The 20,228-nt window shown below is 35.4% G+C and overlaps 1 protein-coding gene across 1 annotated transcript in view; it reads left to right on the forward strand.

The window, feature by feature from the left end:
• Robo2 (roundabout guidance receptor 2) overlaps positions 1-20,228 on the forward strand; it is a 1,518,906-nt gene that overhangs the window by 14,176 nt on the left and 1,484,502 nt on the right. Inside the window, exon 2 of the mRNA XM_041678470.1 lies at positions 11,318-11,436. Coding sequence (XP_041534404.1) covers positions 11,331-11,436 — 106 coding nt within the window. The 5' untranslated portion in view covers positions 11,318-11,330. The remainder of the gene's footprint in view (positions 1-11,317; positions 11,437-20,228) is intronic.

The following is a 20,228-nucleotide window of genomic DNA, read 5'->3' on the forward strand; positions in this document are numbered from 1 at the left end:
CGCTGAACCTGCAATGTTAAACTGCGTGAGGGGGTTAGGACGCGGTGAAGTTCAGTTCCCTTAAGGCAGAATCATCTTGGTGGGTGTAATGTGGTCATAGGGGACCTGCGACTGGCTGAATATGGGTACCAAGAGATGCTAAGGAAGCAGAGGGTGAAGAATGTGCTTCACAGAGAAAGGCAGGGGCTCACAGGGTAGTGTCTGGAGACTGCCAAATGCTAGGCATAGAAGTTTCAGACCTGATGATAACTTGATTTTAGACTAATAAGACCCGCTTTGGAAGTCCTATCTTCATTACAAATAAAACTGTTGCTTTCGTCCATACAAAGTTTCTGGAAGAAAGTAACATATTTCTTACTTTTCTTTTCCTGCAAGGTATTGAAATTAAGTTTGCTGTTCTGGAAACTATTGTCAATTTATTTTTTCTAAACATCTTTTTTTTTTCTTAGAGAAATGAGAACTGGGGAGTAATTAACAGTTTTATTTTATGAGAGATAATTATGCAAATAGGTTGAGCATTAGCAGAAATTGTCTTTGGGGAGGTTAATAAAAACTTCAAATGTCTCTTTTGACTACATGGGGCTTGTGTAATAGAAGAATAATTTTGTGGGTACCTTATAATCTTCCTGGAAATGGAAAGGCACTGCTAGACTTCCTTTGAGAATATCATGTTCTGGCATTATTCAACCAATAGTCCCAATTATAACTGGGGTTCTAAGAGCACGTTGGGTTATTTCGATTGAAATCTAGGATATGTGCATTTTAAATTTTTAGCTATTTGTTTACTTACTTATTAGTGATAGATATGGGGATTGAAGCTAAAGCCTGTTCATGCTAGGCAAGCCTTTTACCACCGAGTAGTAACAATGCTAGTACAGGAGAGACATTTTCCACTTTCCGTACCCTTTCTCTTTATATCAGTTATCAACCATTCACACTTACCATACATTGCTCAGTGATGCACAGAGTGAGGTGGGATCTGATGGAACAGGATGCTATGGTAATAGATAAACTTGAAAGGACTACAGTTCAAACACTGGTGCTAGCTGATAATTCCAAGTCACAGAATTAAAGGAAAACATTTGAAAGCTTTAGTTTACTTATGATTACTAACTTTGTCAAAACTAAATGAGTAACACCTTATTAAAACTGAAAAAAAAGTTCCATTTGATCCAATATCAACCTGAAAAATGTTATATTTAGGAACCTGAAAAAAGTTATATTTAGGAACATGCATATACATACATATATACATACATCTATGTAATAACAGTTATTGGAAGAAGAGGCTATGAAATTGGGGAGTTGGTTATGGGTATATGGGAGTGCTTAGGGGAGAAAAGGGAAGAGAGAAAGGTAGTGTATGAGAGAAGAAATCTCTTCAATATATATATATATATATATATTGTGTGTGTGTGTATACTTTGAGATAACATATATACAAGTAGTATATATAATATTTAAGATTACAAATATGAACAGTACATATAATACCAAGATGTTAACAGAAACATGTCTCACATTCTGTTCACCAATTCTCTTCTAGGTCATTTGCACTGATATTCTTATTTGTATAATTCTCATCTTTATAAAGATTCTCTGAAGGCTCTAGGGTCCGTTCTCTTATTGGAAGTATTCACCATCACCTTGGTCCCCCTGGACTGTTTTCTCTCCACTCACCAGGTCCCAGTTGCTAATTCCTACAGCTGCTTTTAAAATAACCTTTCTGAGGCTTAATATTAATTACATACTCTTTGGCTTTTTAGCTCCAGCTTCTTGTTAACTAACTCTTAAATCTTAAAATAACCCATTTTTATTATTTTATATTTTACTATGAGGCTTGTGGTTTGTTACCTCTTGCTTCTTGGGTGGCTACATGGCATCTGCCTGATTCAGTCTTCTTTCCTCCTCTATCTCTGCTTGGATCTCTTGTCTTGCTATATTCTGCCCTGCCATAGACCAAAGCAGTTTCTTTATTAACCAATGGTAATAAAACATACTCACAGAAGGCAATCCCAAATCACTGTTCTTTCCTTAAAATCCATCAGTGCTCTTCTTCCTTCTATTTCCATTTTGAAACCTCAGGTGCCACAGTTCTTCTTTAGCATATATTTAACAATATTCTGAGTTTTATTCTCTACTATTATTAAAACAATTTAGTTTTTTCCTATCCTTTTACTTAACTTTTAAATTTTGATGTCACTATGAGTCCATTATTTTCAAAATATTCTTCTTTGTAGGTACTGTCTCTATGTAGTTTATTGTATATTGTTGCTAAACTGTCATAGTACTAGATTTGCATCAAACCAGGATGCAAATTACAGACAGATCATGGCTCAGTGCTTAAGATACCAGTCAAAAATACTACCACCCATCAGGATGATTTATCATTTTTGTATCATTTTTATTTCTTGGTTTTATGTATACATATATATATATATATATATATATATATATATATATATAATTGTATATGTATCAAATATTACTGCCCCAAAAACATACATGATCTCTTTTCTTATTTGGATTGCAAATGTCTGCAATCAAGCCAGGATTTCTTATTGCTTGTTTAGTCTTGTTTTTAGATTTACCATTATCTCCTTTAGTTAGCTGTTTAATGTTTATATGCTGTTTTCTCCTTTTTTTTCTTCCTCCCTTCCTCTTTTCCACTCTCCTTCATCTCCCTACCCACTTCTTCTCTTATTCAATATAGCCAACCACAGCTTCCCAACCTTCTACTCCTCCCAGTCCCTTCTTACCACATCCTCTGTCTCCCAGACTCACTATTCCTGAGATTCCCTTTAGAAAAAAATCAGGCTTCCCAGGGATATAAACTGAATACATCACCACAAGATACAATAAGACAAGGCACAAAACCCACATCTCAAGGCTGGGTGAGGCAATCCAGTCATGATCTCAAGACCAGGCAAAAGAATCAAATACACGCCTATTCCCACTGCTAGTAATCCAATATAAACAACAAACTAACAACTATAACATATGCAGAGGACCTAGCTTAGACTTTTACATGCTCAGAAATTGCTGCATAAATCTCTGCGAGCCCCTATGAGCTCTCTTTAGTTAATACTGTGAGTCACCTTCTCCTGGTGTTCTCACCCCTCTGGCTCCTAAAATTCTTCCTCACCCCTCTTCTAAGGAGTTCCCTGAGATCTGAGTGGAAGGACCTGATAGAGATCTCAAATTTGGACTCTCTCTCTCTGACTAATGTTTGCCTGTGGCTCTCAGGATCTGCTCCCATTAGCGGCCAGATGAAGCCTCTCTGATGACAATTGGGCTAGGCATGAATCTATAACTATAGCAGAATATCATTAGGAATAATTTTATTGATTTTTTTTTCAATTTATTTTTCGGCTAGTCATGTTTGATTCTATTCTAGGTCTCTTATCTGGCCTCTGGTTCCTGGTCATCCATGCAGTTTCATTGAGAGACAAGTGCTCCCTTTTAAGGGGTGGGCCACAAATTAAGCTGGTCATTGGTTGGCCCCTCCCACAAGGAATGAGCCACCATTGCCTGAGCACATCATGCAGACAGGACAGATTGCATGTCAAAGGTTTTTATCGTTGGGTTGGTGTCTGACTACCACCACGGGAAGCCTTGCCTGGTTACAGAAGATCTCTGGTTCAGGCCCTGTATCCTTCATTACTAGGAGTCTTCACTAGGGTCACTTTCATAGATTTCTGGGAGTTTCCACTTTACTAGGTTTCCACATCACCTCCAAATTCTCCCTAATTCTAGTCAACCACCTACTGTAATTCTTAATTCTCTATATTATACTACTACTAAAAGCCAAAGGGAACTCTCATAACTGTAGTGGGAGCTGTGGGCTGCATTCCTGCCGCCCGGCTCCTGGCTGCCTGGCTAGGTTATGCCCCAAAATAATTACACGGAAACTGTATTCTTTTAAACACTGTCTGGCCCATTATATCTAGCCTCTTCTTGGCTAACTTTCATATCTTGATTAACCCATTTCTAATAATCTGTGTAGCACCATGAGGTGATGGCTTACCGGGAAAGATTCAGCATGTCTGACCTGGCAGCTGGCTCCATTGCATTTGACCTGGAGAGGAGAGGCATGGCATCTGCCTCACTTCCCTTCTTCCCAGCATTCTGTTCTATCTACTCCACCTACCTAATTTTCTGTCCTATCAGGCCAAGCAGTTTTCTTTATTAATTAACCAATGAATCTACAGATAGATGACCCTCCCACATCACATAACCTCTTAATAGTTCATAATTCTCCTTATTATATATTAATAAAAATAATATACCAGGGAATGTGATCTGAGAAAAACTCAACTTTGGCTCCTCTTGGACATCAGAATGAGTGAACATCATTTTTTATGTTATGAACATAATTTTTATGTTATGTTCAGAGAATCCACAGTATTTTGAAAGAAATGTTACTTTGCTTCTTTACAAAAATATGAGGCATCCATAGTCTCCAAAACTTTAGTGTGGTTTCTGAAGTTTATAGATTTGTGTCTTAGTCATGCTCATTTAAGATCTCAAGGATATGGCACTTGAGTACGTCAGCTTGTATTTCACTGAAATCCTTTCATTAAGACAGGGCCATTTCTGTGGGTTCTACTTAAGCCTGACTTTTAAGTTCCTATAATTTTTAAATAAATTTTTCCTAACTTCAGAATGGAAAATAACTACCTAATGGACTCATTATAAGATGTAATTCAAGACTTTCTCCTGGAGGTTGATTTGGTATGTCTTCCATGATCAACAAGATTAGTTTCCTTTTTTCAGATGCATTGCGTTGCTCAGCATTGAACTACATGTTTAAAACAGAAATGAATGATACCACATTTAATGATGCTTAGTATTAATTAATTAATTCATTTATCTATTAACAAGGTTTTGAGATGAGGCTCCATACTCCAGTATGTCTTCATACTCAGTACATAGCTAAGGATGGGCTTGAGTTCCTGAAACTTTTCTCTCCATCTCCAAGTATCAGGATATCAGACAGGAGCTATCATGCCAGACTCTGGATGCTTGGTTCTTAATGGTGAAAACTACACATGATTTGTCGTATTCCACTGAACTAATGTTGGAGAGCAATTTCAGTACTTTGGAGCTTGTGTTGGTCTTTGCTTTTATTTGTCAAATATAGAAACTGGGTCAGCAAGATGACTCAATAGATAAGAGTCACTTGGCATCAAGTCTAATGATTTGAGTGCTATTTCATAATTTACAGGATTAAAAGAACAAACCTACTTTCAAAAGTTTTTTTTTCAGATCTCCATATGTGTAGTACTGCATGCATATATGAATGCACACACACACATAAAAGAACCATAATTAATGTTTTAATTATAACATTAATTAAACCTTTAATAAAAAAGATTTGGTTTGCTATTTATTTATTTTATTGCTGTTGATTTTTCCAGATAGGATTTCCCTGTGAAGTCCTTGCTGTCCTTGAACTTGTTCTGTAGACCTGACAGACCTTAAACTTAAATATCTAGCTGCCTCTGCCTTCAAAGACCAAGGATAAAGGCATGCACCACCACACCCTGACAAAGTAAGGTTTAAAACAATTTTGTAAAAATTATTTTACAATAAATAAGGTCAGCCTTCAAAAAGTGCTATTGGTGTTAAGATTCTTTAAAAGAATGCTAGCTTCCACTGACAATTCAACCTATATAAATAAATAAAGTTTACTTAGTTGAAAAAAAAGTCACCTCAAATACTTCAAGAACACATACAGTTTTGAAGTGATGTCATATTTCATTGAATCTGGCCATCACTATAAAAATTAGTTATAGGATTTAGTGACATAAATTGTGTTGATAATAATTTACTAATTTCAAAGGCTCCTCTCAGAGATAAAGGCATGTACATAAGGACAATGTTAAAGTGAAGTTCCACGATCTAAGCTATTACTCAATGTAAGATCATGTGAGATCTTCTAATAAGAATGTACTGTTGATAGAAAAAGAAGTCAATCTTACTAGCAAGAACTCAAGAAGGAGAATAGGTTTTGCACGTGTTTCTGGTTTATGTTGTGACCCTATAACATGTGGAGAAGAGTAACTGAAGACCTCTCGGCAATGGCCACTTCCTCATCTCACTTGATTCTTTGAACTTTGGTTTTAAAGAGCCATTTAGAAAGGCTGCATGATTATAGGTCAGCTGACCAGAAAGACCATCAACCTGGAAGCTTAGCACATAGTCCTTCTGTCACTGGAGACACACTTTGGTGAACAGGCCTGGTGCCAAGAGGAAGCTTTGCGAGGATCATATAGAGAAAAGTTCCCAAAGCTGCTGCTGAAGACGGGGCTGGAGGCTGGCTGGAGCCATCCTGTCTACAGGATTATAAAGCAGCAAATTTGAAAGCATTACCTATTTTTGTAGAAATCTTTACCTATCCAGGGAGGTTATAAACTGCTAATTGGAGTACAAAGAAATATTTGGCAGGTCTATGTGAGGATTAACCAGTTGATGGTGGACAGAAGAAGATCTAAAAAGTACCTGCAGACAGAACCCAGAGATTTGTTGGCATTGAGTTATTTCTAATGACAGGAAGCTTCCACTTGCTTTCAAGATAGGTGGCCTTCCCCTATAATCAGATTGAGGACTACCTTAGCTGTCATCATAGAACTTTCATTTAGCAACTGATGGAAGCAGATACAGAGATCTACAATGAAGCTGAAACAAATTACTGGAGACCAGTCCAAGAAAGGGAGGAATGAAAATATGAACAAAGGGGTCAAGACCATGAAATAGCTGACCTGAATTAACAGATGACTCTGGACTTATACTTTGGTCTGCATAAGACCAAACTAGACCCACTGAATATAGGGGACAGTAGCGAGGCTTGGGCAGTCTGTGAGGCCACTGGCAGTGGGATAAGGTTTTATCCCTGGTGCTTGAACTGATGTCTAGGAGCACATTTTCTTTAGAGGGATACTTTGCTCAGCCTAGATATGGGGGGAGGGGCTTTGGTGAAGTGTCAGATTTTATTGACTCCCTATGGGAAGCCTTACCCTTTCTGAAGTGTGGATGGGGGATGGGGTTAAGGGTGGAGTGAAAAAGGGGAGGGAGTGGGATTGGAGATAGCTGTGTAAAATGAGACAAGATTGTATTAAAAAATTCTTAATAAAAAAGGGACAGGTGTTCTACAGATACCTAATTCAGTGCTTTCTATCTGCTGGCTGCTCCAGATGCGAAAAATCCTTCACCAGGTGCCATGATTGTTTGCTCCATCAGATAGAGCAATATGCTGGAGATGATATGAGGATGACCAATTATTCAGCCTCCCTTAAGAAAACCTTTTAAAACCAAAGTCCAAAGAATTAAATGAGATCAGGAAGTGCCCATTGCTTACAGGTCTTTAGTTCTTCCTCTCAGCATATCACAGGGACACAAGAGCAATGGAGCAGAGCCTATTACAGTTCTTGAGCTTCCATTATGAACATTGATTTTTTTTTGCAAATGGTATATTCTTATTACAAGACCTTATGTAATGTTACATTGAGGAATAACTTAGTTTAGATATTGAAATGTCACTTAATATTGCCCTTAAGTTTGAGGATGGCCTATGATTCCATCCCATAGAATTACTTGCTTAGTCATCAAAGCATAACCATGCTAACTTTCATTGCATGTGACAAAATACAATTTATAGTTCTTTGTTATTGTGCATTTTCTTTTTAATGAGAAGACAAAGATGAATATTTTTACATCAATGTATGATTGTTGTCATCATCAGTGAAAGACCTAATGAGCTCTGCCTATATACTCCCTGCAGCCCATCATCTCTGTGGGCAGGGGACTACACTGAGTACAACTGTATATGCATTAAGAGTTATTCAACTCTTTAAAAAGTAATAGGCATGAGTACAAAGATTTTCTGTACTTTATTTTCAAATTTGAAAAATAACTGTTTACAAAAGATTAAAGTAATTGATGACTCTTTCTTGTGGTAAGTGGTAAATGTTGTTTTCTGAGTCAATTAGAATACTCAAGATCTCCTGGGTAAAGTGGGAGCATGGGGACCTTGGGAGAAAGTTGAAAAGGAGGAAAATGTAAAGCTCAATAAAAATCAATAAAATAAAAATTATACTTATTTCTAGATTTTTGTTTGTGTTTCATAAAATAAGCAACAAATGCGCTGACTTTCTATTGCATGAGGAAGGTTGTTAATGTCAATGTTACAAGGAAAGTTAATGGGTTTCAAATTTAGAGATGTCAGGGACAGCATATAAACAATACATTATTATAACTTGGCATTTAGGAAGCATTGCTCTCCACACACATCCTTTCAGGGAGGAAGACTTCATTATTATCTTTGTTATGAAAAGATGTTGAAAGCCATCTGTTCTCTAACATTTTTACTAAAATATATAGTGTAGTGGTGTTTTGCATGCCAGTCTTTCCTGTAAATATTCGTAATGCCTTTAAAGTAGTTCTGTATTAAATTGTAAAATCAGACCTGTTAAAAGAATGCTATGTATAATTTTTCAGAAGTTAGGAAAATAATATAGATAGTAAATTTGCCTAAAAAATTCATTGTGGAACTACTATATAAAGTGAATTTATGGAACTAATTTTTATGGGCAATTAAAACATCAAGTAAGAATTTTTAAATGTGTGTGCTAAAATAGTTACCTAGTGATTAAATGCAAACATGTATTTAAAACTTACCATAATCAGACATTCATGTATTGCATGCCTCTTTTTTTTCTTTTATCAGGAATTAAAAGATTTCTCCTTTAAGGATAAATAGGCTCCTTCAGGGAGCTGAGGACACAGACATGTCAAGCAGCTTATAATCTTATGTGATTCTCAAAGGTCCTTCACAAATCTAAGAGTGACCAAACTATCCCAGATGAAATTTTCCAGGGACCCTACCTACAAGTCATGCAGGGAGCTCCAGGAATGCCTCTCCCATGAAGCATCACCACCTGCGGTCAACTCGCTAGTGTGACAGCTGTCTCTCAGTCACCCACACTTTGAAAAGTCACCCCAATAAACTCATTGGCTCTTCAACCTGCACATAAGCAGTACTAGTTATTTGATCTGGTGTCAATGTTCCATCTGGAGTGAAAAGATATCTGTTCACATCTCCCTAGGAAATGTCACCCCCCAAAATCAAACAGTATAATTAATGTTTAACATGATTGTTCAATGTTGCTCTTGCCTCTTAAACATATTACCATTTGCTTTTGTTTTTTTTTAAGTATTATTTTCTTTTTCTTCAGTGTGAAATCATCATTGCTAGTAAGTGTTTTGGGAGACTATTCATGAATTTCCCTGAAAAACCACAATTCACTTTGGAAATAGCTGGTGATTTTAAAAATTAATGTGAGAATCTGATTGCTTAGACTTCAGTAATTTGTAATTTGAAGGTATCCATTTGGCATCAGATAACTATGGATTAATATCCTGGACAGCCTTTATCTTGTCTCAGCATCATTTTTAGAGGAGTATTGGAGTACATTTGGATGATAGAGAACTAAGTCCCAGGCTAGTGAGCAGCTGAATGGAGCACAGACACTGGTGTCTAAGTACTCATCAGGAAGTTTGGAGAATTGTGTGATATTTCTCCAAGTCTCAGCCTTCTCAGTTGGGAAATGGTACCTTCTCTGAGAAGTGAAAGATATCTAATGTAAGATATTAGTCCAGCAAAATAATGTAAAGTTTAGTAAATTTGAAATTTTTATTATTCTTAACACAGACATTGTTCTCAGTGTTTGGCTATAACACACCAATTTAGAAATGTCATTACCAGGCTATCAGTCCTTTTGCTCATTTAAGGTGAGGACATTGTGGGACACGGCTTGTACATCTCCCTGTAGCTCTGGCATCGTGAGTCTAACATGAGTAGGGAATTGAGTAAGCACTCACCCTTCTTGATAAAGGAAAAAGAGAGAAGGAAAGCCTGAGGGAAGTTGTGATTGTATGGTAGTTTGAACAGACATTGTTTTTTTTTTTTTTAAAAAAACTACTTTTATTTTCCATGACTACATGTTTAATCATTAATAATTATTTAGTTGTTGCTGTCAAAATCCTAGAGAAGATTAATGTTGAGGATGGGTGATCGTTTTGTCCAACTTTATGATTTTAGTTCACCTTAAAGACCACTGCTCACTTTTTGGCAGCCACGATGAATGAAGGGTGACATAGAAAAGAAGTTTCAAGGGACCAAATAAGTACCTCAAAGGCATGCTTTCAGGGATCTATTTTACCTAACAAGGTTCTACCATCTAATAGCCTATTCAAAAACTCACCAACAGACATACCCATTGATGAAGTTAGAGCCCCCATAGCCCATTCACTTCTCAATTATTCTACCCTCTAGCGACTCCACCAGGAATGAAGGGATAATTTATGTATAAAATATTTAACGTTAGTCTCTGGTTTTAAATTCTTTTTGATAGTTATTTAATCTCATGATGATTCTTTTTGGCTGTGAAAAGTTTGTCATGTTAATCATAATGTGTTATGTTTAACTGGTATTCAGTATGGGGTTTGAATCGTTTTTTCATATTTACATTATCAGCCATGTCAGCTCAGGCAACTCAAAATTTATTCATTTCAGGCATTGTGTGTTACTCAGATGTGTGAAAACATGGAATCTCTTTTGGTAGTTGCTTTGATGTTTTCATTCATCAGCATAGAAAACAACATTCAAATGAACACCCAAATATAATATTTCAAACTTAATCAATTGATGTATATTACTTAATATGTGCCCTATGTATTATGTGTTTGAATTAAAAGTGCAGGATTTTCTAACATTCATTAATTTCATTCTAAATTATAACTACATGAATAAGTTTTGTTTTGTGGATGATGAGTTTATGTTTCCATAAAGTTATAATGTAATAGAAATGTCACTTGAATCAAAACCTGAAAATAGTTTAGGAGGTCCTTTTGATGAACTTATGTGACTTCTTGAAACTCAGCTCTTATATATTATAGAGATGACATTGTGTTTTTGGAGCATCAATTTCCCTAAATAACAAGTTAGAAATATTGTTACTGGACAATTTTCGGCTTGATTGAACTGCAATGGGTGTTTGAGTCCACTTTTCAAGCATTTGTAGGCTTAATTGTGCATATTACACAATGATGCAGAAACATTCTGAGGATTATTTAGCAAATGTGTTTTAAGATGATAGACTTTTATATTACTCACCACTATGAGACTCCCAAAGGAAGGCATGTTTCAAAAGTCTGCCCTTGTAAGCAGTGTAATTTGTAAATGGGATTTGAGTGCTAATATATTTCCTTAAGAATGTAATTTATTGTCTTTTCATCCACCTCCAACTTTCCATAGAGTTTAAAATGCAATGGCCAGAAGGCAAGGGAGTGTCATTGGAAGGATGTGGACATGGACTCCAGGACTACTGATGTTGCTGATCCTTGGGAGCCAGCAAGGGAATGGACAAGGTCAAGGTAGGGGCAAGCATGCTCTGAGTCTCTGAAAGCAGAGTGTGATAACTACTTTATGATGAAAATATACAGGATTTTGGCTTGATGTTTTAGACCAGTGGTTCTCAATCTGTGGGTCAAGATGCCTTTGGGGCTCATATATCAGATATTTACATGAGGATTCAAAATAGTATCAAAATTACAGTTATGAAGTGGGCACCAAATTATTTTATGATGGGGGCACTACAACATGAGCAACTGAATTACAGGGTTGCAGCATTAGAAAGATTGAAAGCCATGGTTTAAGACAGTTTATTATATCCTTTCCTAAGATTTGTCAAAGCGACGCATAATGCTTCTGAATTGGTTAAACTATTTGGCAATTGGATGTGAGTTTTTGTATCGAATTTAAACCTACCTTTCTGAAAGGACTTTTATTTTGGTGCAGTAATTAATGGCTACCTGTGTGTGTGGATGCAGTAATAATGGCAGTGTATGTGAGTTTTGATGCAGCAGGTTATGGCTGTGTGTGTTTGTGGGCATATACAAAGCATAGAATCCTTTAAGCTTTGATACTTTGAAGAGATCTTTTGAGTTGTTCTTTAGTGAGTTACGTTTTATATGATTTTAAATCTTCAAAACATATTAAAAGACACACTGTTCTTCAGAAATAACTACAAATCCAATATTTGAATGTCTCTTACTGTCCTTCAAGTGTGGTTTGGGGTGAACTAATGATGAAGCAGAGTTGAACCATCTGGAAATTAGTTTTGGAGATTAGAAAGTGGCCATAGATTTTGTAAGATGGTTTTCAGTGAACTGTGCCACAGGTCATGTTTCTGTCTGCATGCTGTGATCAGTAATGTGTGAGTTTGAAGTGTTTTGTTGTTTAAATGCAGATTGAAATTCAGTATTTTATACTGTCTAAAGAATTCCTCCTAAAAAGCCAGGTGGGTGAGTCACATCTGCAATCCTTGAACTTGCATAACAAAATTAGGTTTGCTTTGAATTGAGACCAGTGTACTACCTAGTGAGTTTCATGACAGCTAAGGTTGCTTAGGTTGACCCTGCCTCAAATCAAGAAAGAAAAACACCTGGTTCTCATGGAATGATTCCCCCTGGAGGATTGCGCACCGTTTCTGTTTGTGTCAGGATTTGAGAAGAAATATCTAAACAGGAAGAGTATAGACAAGTTATATTATTTCTGATGAAAGTTGTGTGGTATTATTATATAATTATGATGGAAATGAACTTCTAAGTCTCTCAGTTTCTAAGTATGTGCATTTAAGTAGGCTTATTAATTTTTCGAAAAGTCTTCAAAAAGAACATTGTCTGCCATATGTAATTCAATCAATGAATTTTTAAATGCAATATGAAAATGTTCATTAAAATGTTTTATTTTGTGATTAACTATACAGGAATATATACATGCAGATTAATTTTTAAAATTAAATGAGTGGTTTGGTTTGCAAACCTCTGTCATGACATTATGGATTTACATTAGCATCTAGTTAAGTTGATATTTTCTTTTTCATTTATGGTAATTGGTAATATGGAAAATCATATTAACATAGGACAGATATATGTGTTTTTTACTAAGACTCCAGTATGAATATGTCATCAGCATCAGCGTCATATTTCTTCTGTCTAAGGGAATGGTATATTCTTCCTCAAATGTGTTTATTCACTAGAAAAAGGTCAGTTTTTCTGCAACAATGAACCAATGAGTAGAGTAAGAACTGGATGGGTTGCTAGGGTCCATCTTGCCATGGTTGGGAATACCGCTTGTCCTGGGTAGGCAGTGGTTTGTAGGATATTTAAGATACTTGAGAAAAAATAAGTACCTTCTTTATGCTTATCTTCACTGCATTTGCAATGTTCATCACAGGGATTTAATGGTTCAAATTTTTGTATTCCTTTAATACATATGTTATTCCTTGAGCAGAAAGTAGGGAAAGAAAGAAATGGGATTGCAGATCTTCTTTCCTTTGATGCTCACCATTATTTATGAAACATGTGCCCTGAAATCAATTCAAAGCTTAGCTTTCACAAAGCTTCCAATAAAAATGCTAGCTAAGTGATTGTCTTCCTTTATAAAAGAATAAATTAAAATAGGCAATGATTTAAAAGGAGAATGACAATAGAAAAGACAATGGAATGCTTTAATATCATAGTTGAGACTGTTTGCCTTCCTCTAGCAACTACATTGAATGACAGATTTCTTAGGCAAAATGAGCCAAGTATTTAGATCAATAAGTTCCATTAAATATTACTTTCTAACTTCTGGATATGTAATTAAGCAGAATCACAATGTAAAATATTTACAATTGAACTTTAAATTACTTTGCATCTTTTAAAATAAAAGTATTATTGCTCTAAATTTACAGTAAATATCTAGAGGTTTCTTTTTTCCATATTTAATTTGGGTCACCACTTACAGCAATCTTGTCTAGGAAAACAGAGCCTGAATTCTAAATGAGAATGTTGGCCCCAAATCCCCTAACCACAGCAGGGCTGAAATAAAATGAAAAGGAATGACAGTGGGTTGAAAATAATCTTGATGTTCCATGTTGTTATATTTCTATTGTCCAGGAAGATATCCTTATAATGGCATCCATTAGCTTTTAGGTAGAATAGCACTCCCTAATTTGGGCTATGATCATATGTAGGCTGCTTGTAGGGATTCACACTGAAAACTATTTGCTATGGTAAAGTGAAGCCAATCATTAAATCAAGAAAAATGGAAATCATGTGAGTCTTAAAAGAAAATATAGATTACAAGACAAACATATCAACAAGTAAGATAAATACGCAGATTTATTTTTTCCTTTGAAGGAATAATTTCATAATTTCCAAGCACTATTAAACACTGGCTTTTTTATGTATAATCTTCAAAATGCAGAACTGGCATGCCCTACGTGTAGATGGTATTAACAGGGCAACAAGCAAAACCAGAAAGTACCTGGGAGAAGAGCAGAGAGAAAGGCATGCAGAGCATAGACTCCAGCCCATTGAGAAACATGGAGAACAGGGATAGGTGTACTTTGAGGTAAAAAATTACCTTTGACCTTAGCAAACCCAATTTTTCCCACTCATATGCTCAAGGAATACTATCTGTATTAAGGGGATTAAAAATGGAACAGTTAAATCACTATGATGAACATTGAAAATGCAGTAAAGAAAAGTATTTTGGATAGGATGAGTGTTTTCTGAAAGTACCTATCCAGGATTTTACTTTTAATGACAAAGAAAATCAACTGTTAATAAATATGTTCAAACATTTCCACCCTAATATCCTTGTGTGATAATTTTGTATCCTTATATCAAATGAGGATGTGTTATTTTTCTAGTCTAAAACAAGAATACTAAGAAGAAGAATGGAAACAGCATAAATCTATTCTAGAATGTGAATTTTCCAGTTTTCAAACAACTATTGGGTTAGTATTTGTCAAAACTGATACTGCATTTAAATATAGTGATAAATTTAACAAGTTATAAATATGCAGGGAAATCTAAGCCGTTTGGTTTCCATAATGACTGTTCTTAAATTCTTAATACCAGCGCTAGGGCTAGATGTGAGAAGCTTTAGAAATTTGAAAAAGCATATAATGTTTATGCATGTCGCAAAACTAAATATTGAAGACAATTTGATACATTTTATCGTCTGTTTTCATGGCCAGATTTCACGTCAGGCATTAAGCATCCAAGGCAAAATGTGATGATATCTGGCAGCCATAAACTTCTGTGCAAAGTTCTCCATAGTGGAATAGTGTTTCAGTGACAGAGCAGAATTCTGAATTGTGACATTTGGCTATCTTGTTAAGCACCTTTCACTAATTAATTTGTAGTGGTATCTTTACATGTAATTATAATTATAATAATTACATGTATCTCTTACATGCAATCTCTTGGTTGTATGATATTTATTCAGTTTTCTCTAGAGGAACCAAGAAGAAAATGTTTAAGCTCTAAAAGGGATGGCTAGGTAAAGAACTCCTCTCTTCCTGTTTCTCCTGGTCTTTCTCCTCCCTCATCCTCTTGTCTTCTTAAGCTTTTTCTAGTATGGACTATGGCTTTGTTTGTTGTTTTCCTTTCTTATTCAAGCAATTCAAGTGAGTGCATGAATATATATTCTATGGAGTCTTAAACAGAAGGTTTATAGAGGCAGACTTTCAACTGGAAATCTGTAAAGTTCTGATTACTGAGATGAAATGCCTGTCATCACTGCTGCCTTCAAAGAACTCATTGCCATCTCAGGTTTATGCTTCTTGTGGTTGCTTTGGGAAGTATATTCTTATTAAAATTGAAAAGCATTTCAGAGAGGTGAACTCACATATTTGACAGAAAATATTGAGTGATGATTATTTTTTTACCCCAAAAGGGCATGACCTTAAAAAAACATCTAGCTAAGTAGTGGTAAACTTGAACTCTGCTATATAATAAAGCCTTGTTCTTTCTGACATGTCTTATCCAATATAAAGAATTGTTCATTGTGTAGATAAGAACACAGGCATATGCAGGATAATTTAATCAAATTTGATTTGGTTTATAATATGCTACACAGTTTGTTTTAGTTTGCGATTCAAAGTCATTATACTGATAAATGCACAAATCTCATATTTAAAACTCAGCCATCTTACAGATTGCATGCACAATTCCACTTTCATAGCCAATGAGATGCATGCAATAAACAAAAGAAGCAGCAATTTAAAAATGCAAGTAGCTTTATTTAAAGACAATGAAGCTTTCAAAGAACGAGTTTTCAAAATTTAGATTCTTTTAAAATGCAACTGTGTGGTTTCTTCACGCATCTCATTGTCTGTTTGGGAACCTGAAGATCTGTTTCTGGAAGTAGCCTAAGTCCTATGTGGCTCTGCACACAGTCCAAGTGAGGTAGCCTAGAGAGACTTCCAGTTAAGACACAATGCGGAGTGAAAGAATTCATGTTTTTTTTTTTCTACAGAAAGGATTGTTTTAACAGATTGAGTACTTTTATATGAAATGAGTAAATAGTATCTCACTCCTGGGTTTCATCACAGCTGAAATTAACACAGAACCAAAAATCATACTATACAATTAATTTCCATGTGAGAAGAGTCAAAGTTTATAACATTTACTCGCAATATTGCTTTATGGTTCCCAATGTTTGGGTGACTCTCATTCATAGTATTAGTTTAACTTCCTATTTCTATGCTTGTTTACCTATTTATTTATCACTTCTTCAATTTAACTTGTTCTTTAAATATCACCCAAATATAGTTTCTTATGCTATTTAGTGTTAAATTTATTTAAGAGAGTTATTCAAATTTCTTCCTGGTTGACTCTTCACTCTTAGAATTCTGTTTCTTCAGAATTGGAGAGTGTAAAGGTACTTCATTTATAAAGTTCATTTTGGGTATTTGAATTGTATTCTTTTCTTTTCCTGGTTACAAGATTTGAGGTGGAGAATAATAAAAAGTAGTGGACACCAGCGTCATATGTTAGCTTGCCCCTCTCTTTCCAGTCAAAGAAGTAGAGAGAAAAATATTTTGTATATAGACTAATGGGATCATATGTGAAGATAAAAACATAAATCCTGAGGCATAGGTCAAAATATTTCAAGTAGTATTTTGTTTGGACTAGGGTACTATTGTCTTTGGTATAAAAAACAAAACAAAACAAAACAAAAACTGACTTCTTGTTCTTTTCTTAATAAATATTTCATCAATTCTTTTATAATTCTATGCAATATATTTGTTAACAATATTCAAACTTCAGTCCTCCATGGTCCACCCCACTCTCCAACCACCCCAACTGTGTGCTATCTTTTCTGTTTGTTTAATAATACAACAGCCACTCCCATTTGTGCTTCTTAATCTTAGTGTTCCTTTTTGCCTTCCCAACCTTTCTATCACGGCACATCTACCTCAGCACAAAGACAAGCCCCAGAATCACCTTTCTGTCCCTGACTGAGTTTCCTAAGTGGCTCATGAATTACATATGAATTTCAGTGTTGCCAAGTGATGTTTCAAGGGACTTAAAAACCCATCTGGCACCTTCCCACTAGGAAGCCTGTATGCATGATCACAATGATGATGTAAGGGGCACACGTTCTTATCTGTCAGCAACTGTGCTTCCACACGCTGCCCTATCTTCTCTAAAATTTAAGAAAGTAGTGAGATTAATATATTATAAGACATAATAACATCTGTTCACAATTGTAGCTTTATTAAACCACAAATTACCTTGAATTCCTATAGTTAATTATCTGTGTGACTTAGTAATTGACATTTACCCTGCTTTTTACTTATTCCTAATTTCTTCTTAAATATTTTCCACATAGCAGACTTCTACTTGGTTATATATTTGTTGTTGTTTGTCTCTTTGTTTGTTTTGAGCCTTGGTCTCACGCTACAGCTCTGCTGGTCTAAGATCCAGGATATAATCTAGATTGGCCTTAGCCTATGCAACTTACCCTAAGTATATTTTTTCTCATATTCAACAGATTAGTTCCTTTTCTGGTTTTTAAAATAAAAATATTATATAAAAATCTACCATGTATGAAGTATGTGTGCCAGAGAGCATGTGTAAAATGAAGAAACAGTTAAGGCATGGGAAAAGGTTGTGGAGGTAAAACATCTTGAAAACAACACTTGAGTGTTATTGAAAATTGCCTCAACAGTATCCAGCAAATAAACATTCAATTCTACTAAAAGTAGGTAAGAACAGTGATGCTTAATATGACGTCAGCCTCTTTATAGGCTCCTCATCAGAGTCCAAGAGAATCCTTGTGGATGGCACACATAAATAGGCAAGTTTCTCCCCATAGCAAGTTCTTTGGAAATAACCTTGTCCTTCAGTGCAGTTGCCAACTCCTTTGTGTTCTGTGGTTGACATAGTTCTCCACATACAACAGATCACTATTTCCCAGTTTACACTATAGCATAAGTTTCTGAGATTTTTTTCCTTTTTAATGAAAATAATATTTAGGGTATTTATTGATGGTTTAATGACTGTTTATGAAATATTTACCTTAAGCTAAGAATTATTCTCAGTAAAGGAATCTGACTAATAGCTTCAGCATCAGGTAATTGGTATGGTAATGAGTTAAGGGCAGCAGAGACACACAATGAGATAGTGGAAATAACCCTGCAGTTTGTACAACGAATTTTGACAGGGTGAAATTTCATTGTATATTCAAAAAGGGCCACATGGAGGAGTTGGCACTAATTTGAAGGTCTTGAATTTCTGAGCTACAAAGAGATTTTATGAATGATGGTCCCTTGCAAAGAAAACATAATGTATATGAGTATGAGCAGCATGGTTTTGGTATTTTTTATAAGAGAGAGTAGAACTGAGAAATTAAAATGGAGGAAAGCAAAGGAATTGTGAAGTCCTAGCATGCAGGAAAGGGGGGAAAGAAAAAGCTGAACATTGCTTGCCTTTGTGATGGGGAATTTTGACTTTGTTTGGAGAAACGTAAGGGAAAAATAATGATTTGGAATTTTCCTTTTGGTAACTCATGTTGAGCTTTCAGTGGCTCCCACTTAGAACTTAATAATTTTGTTTTATTATTCTAATAATCAACTAAAAACTAGAATATTAAAATAACATTAAGTTCTAACAAATTGATAAACATGGGCTTTCATCTTTTCCATTACGAAACATCTCATTTTTAAATTAATTTGAAAGCTTTCTAGAATAGTGAAACAACATAAATTTAGCATAATGCACAAAATAATTTTCTCCAGATTTAGGTTTTTTAATTGAAGATGTTAATTAGAAGGGTCGCTTATTCCACAGGAAGATGTTGATAAAAATGCTTTCAAGCTACTCTCACATCAGTCAAAACCATGTGAAGTTAATATTCTGGAATTCCAATGTAGACAATCATAATGGGGTAATAGCTATAAGCACATAAAGTTCATGGCTTATTCTCTATTATAAAGTATGCATCAAATTGGAAAAGCTTCCTGGCTCCAAATCTTAGAAGTAGGAATAGATTGAAATACTTGTTTCCTAGCAGAATTGCATTCCTGGCAGAAAAGTGTCTTTTCATAGACTGCCTTATATTGTCGCTTATAAAAATCTTTGTCCCAATAGAATGTTCTTAGAAAATTATCATCTCACAATGAAACAAAAAAGAAAACTCCAAGGTTAGAAACTAATGCAGAGTCCAATGAATAAAAAGTTCAAAGAAATAGAGCAATGGGATAACGAGAGTAAAAAAGAAAACTGATTAGAAAATGGGAAAGTTCCCAGCCTTGTAGTTGTGAAGTAAAGAATTCCAGTTTCAATGGATTGCATTGGAAGGCCAGAAGTAGTAAGGTATGACCTGAATGCTCTCGGGAGCAGACAACTTAATGCTTTGTATGTAGAGCTCAGATCACAAAGTTAGCAAAAATCTTTCATGTTTAGATGGATTGTGATCATATTTACATTGCCTTTCCATGTAGTAGGGCAAGTACATCGTCAAGAAGGCACATATAATCATCAAAAAAAATTGCAGTCTAGCTAACTATTGTACCAGTTCAGGCAAAAGAGGTTGGACTGAGTGAATAACATTGGACAGTAAGTTAGAGAAAAATCACTTGACATGGCTAGTTTTGGGGGATGTAGTCATGCTAGGATTCCCTGATATTACCACAATGAAGCGTGCTGCTATAGAGCTTTGGTGCTCTATAGTCACTATGCTGAGATGTGGAAGGCTTGCTGACATATTGTAAATTGTCAGGGATAGAGATATGCACAGGTGCGTGAGTCAATGTGTGATTGGTTTACTACATTTCCACCTTAAATAGAGAGGTTTGTTACAGTCAGAGGAAGATACCATCTAC

Source organism: Microtus oregoni, unplaced genomic scaffold (genome assembly GCF_018167655.1).
Source record: "Microtus oregoni isolate MIOR12 unplaced genomic scaffold, Mior012 000030F_ref0000283, whole genome shotgun sequence".
Classification (NCBI taxonomy): domain Eukaryota; kingdom Metazoa; phylum Chordata; class Mammalia; order Rodentia; family Cricetidae; genus Microtus; species Microtus oregoni.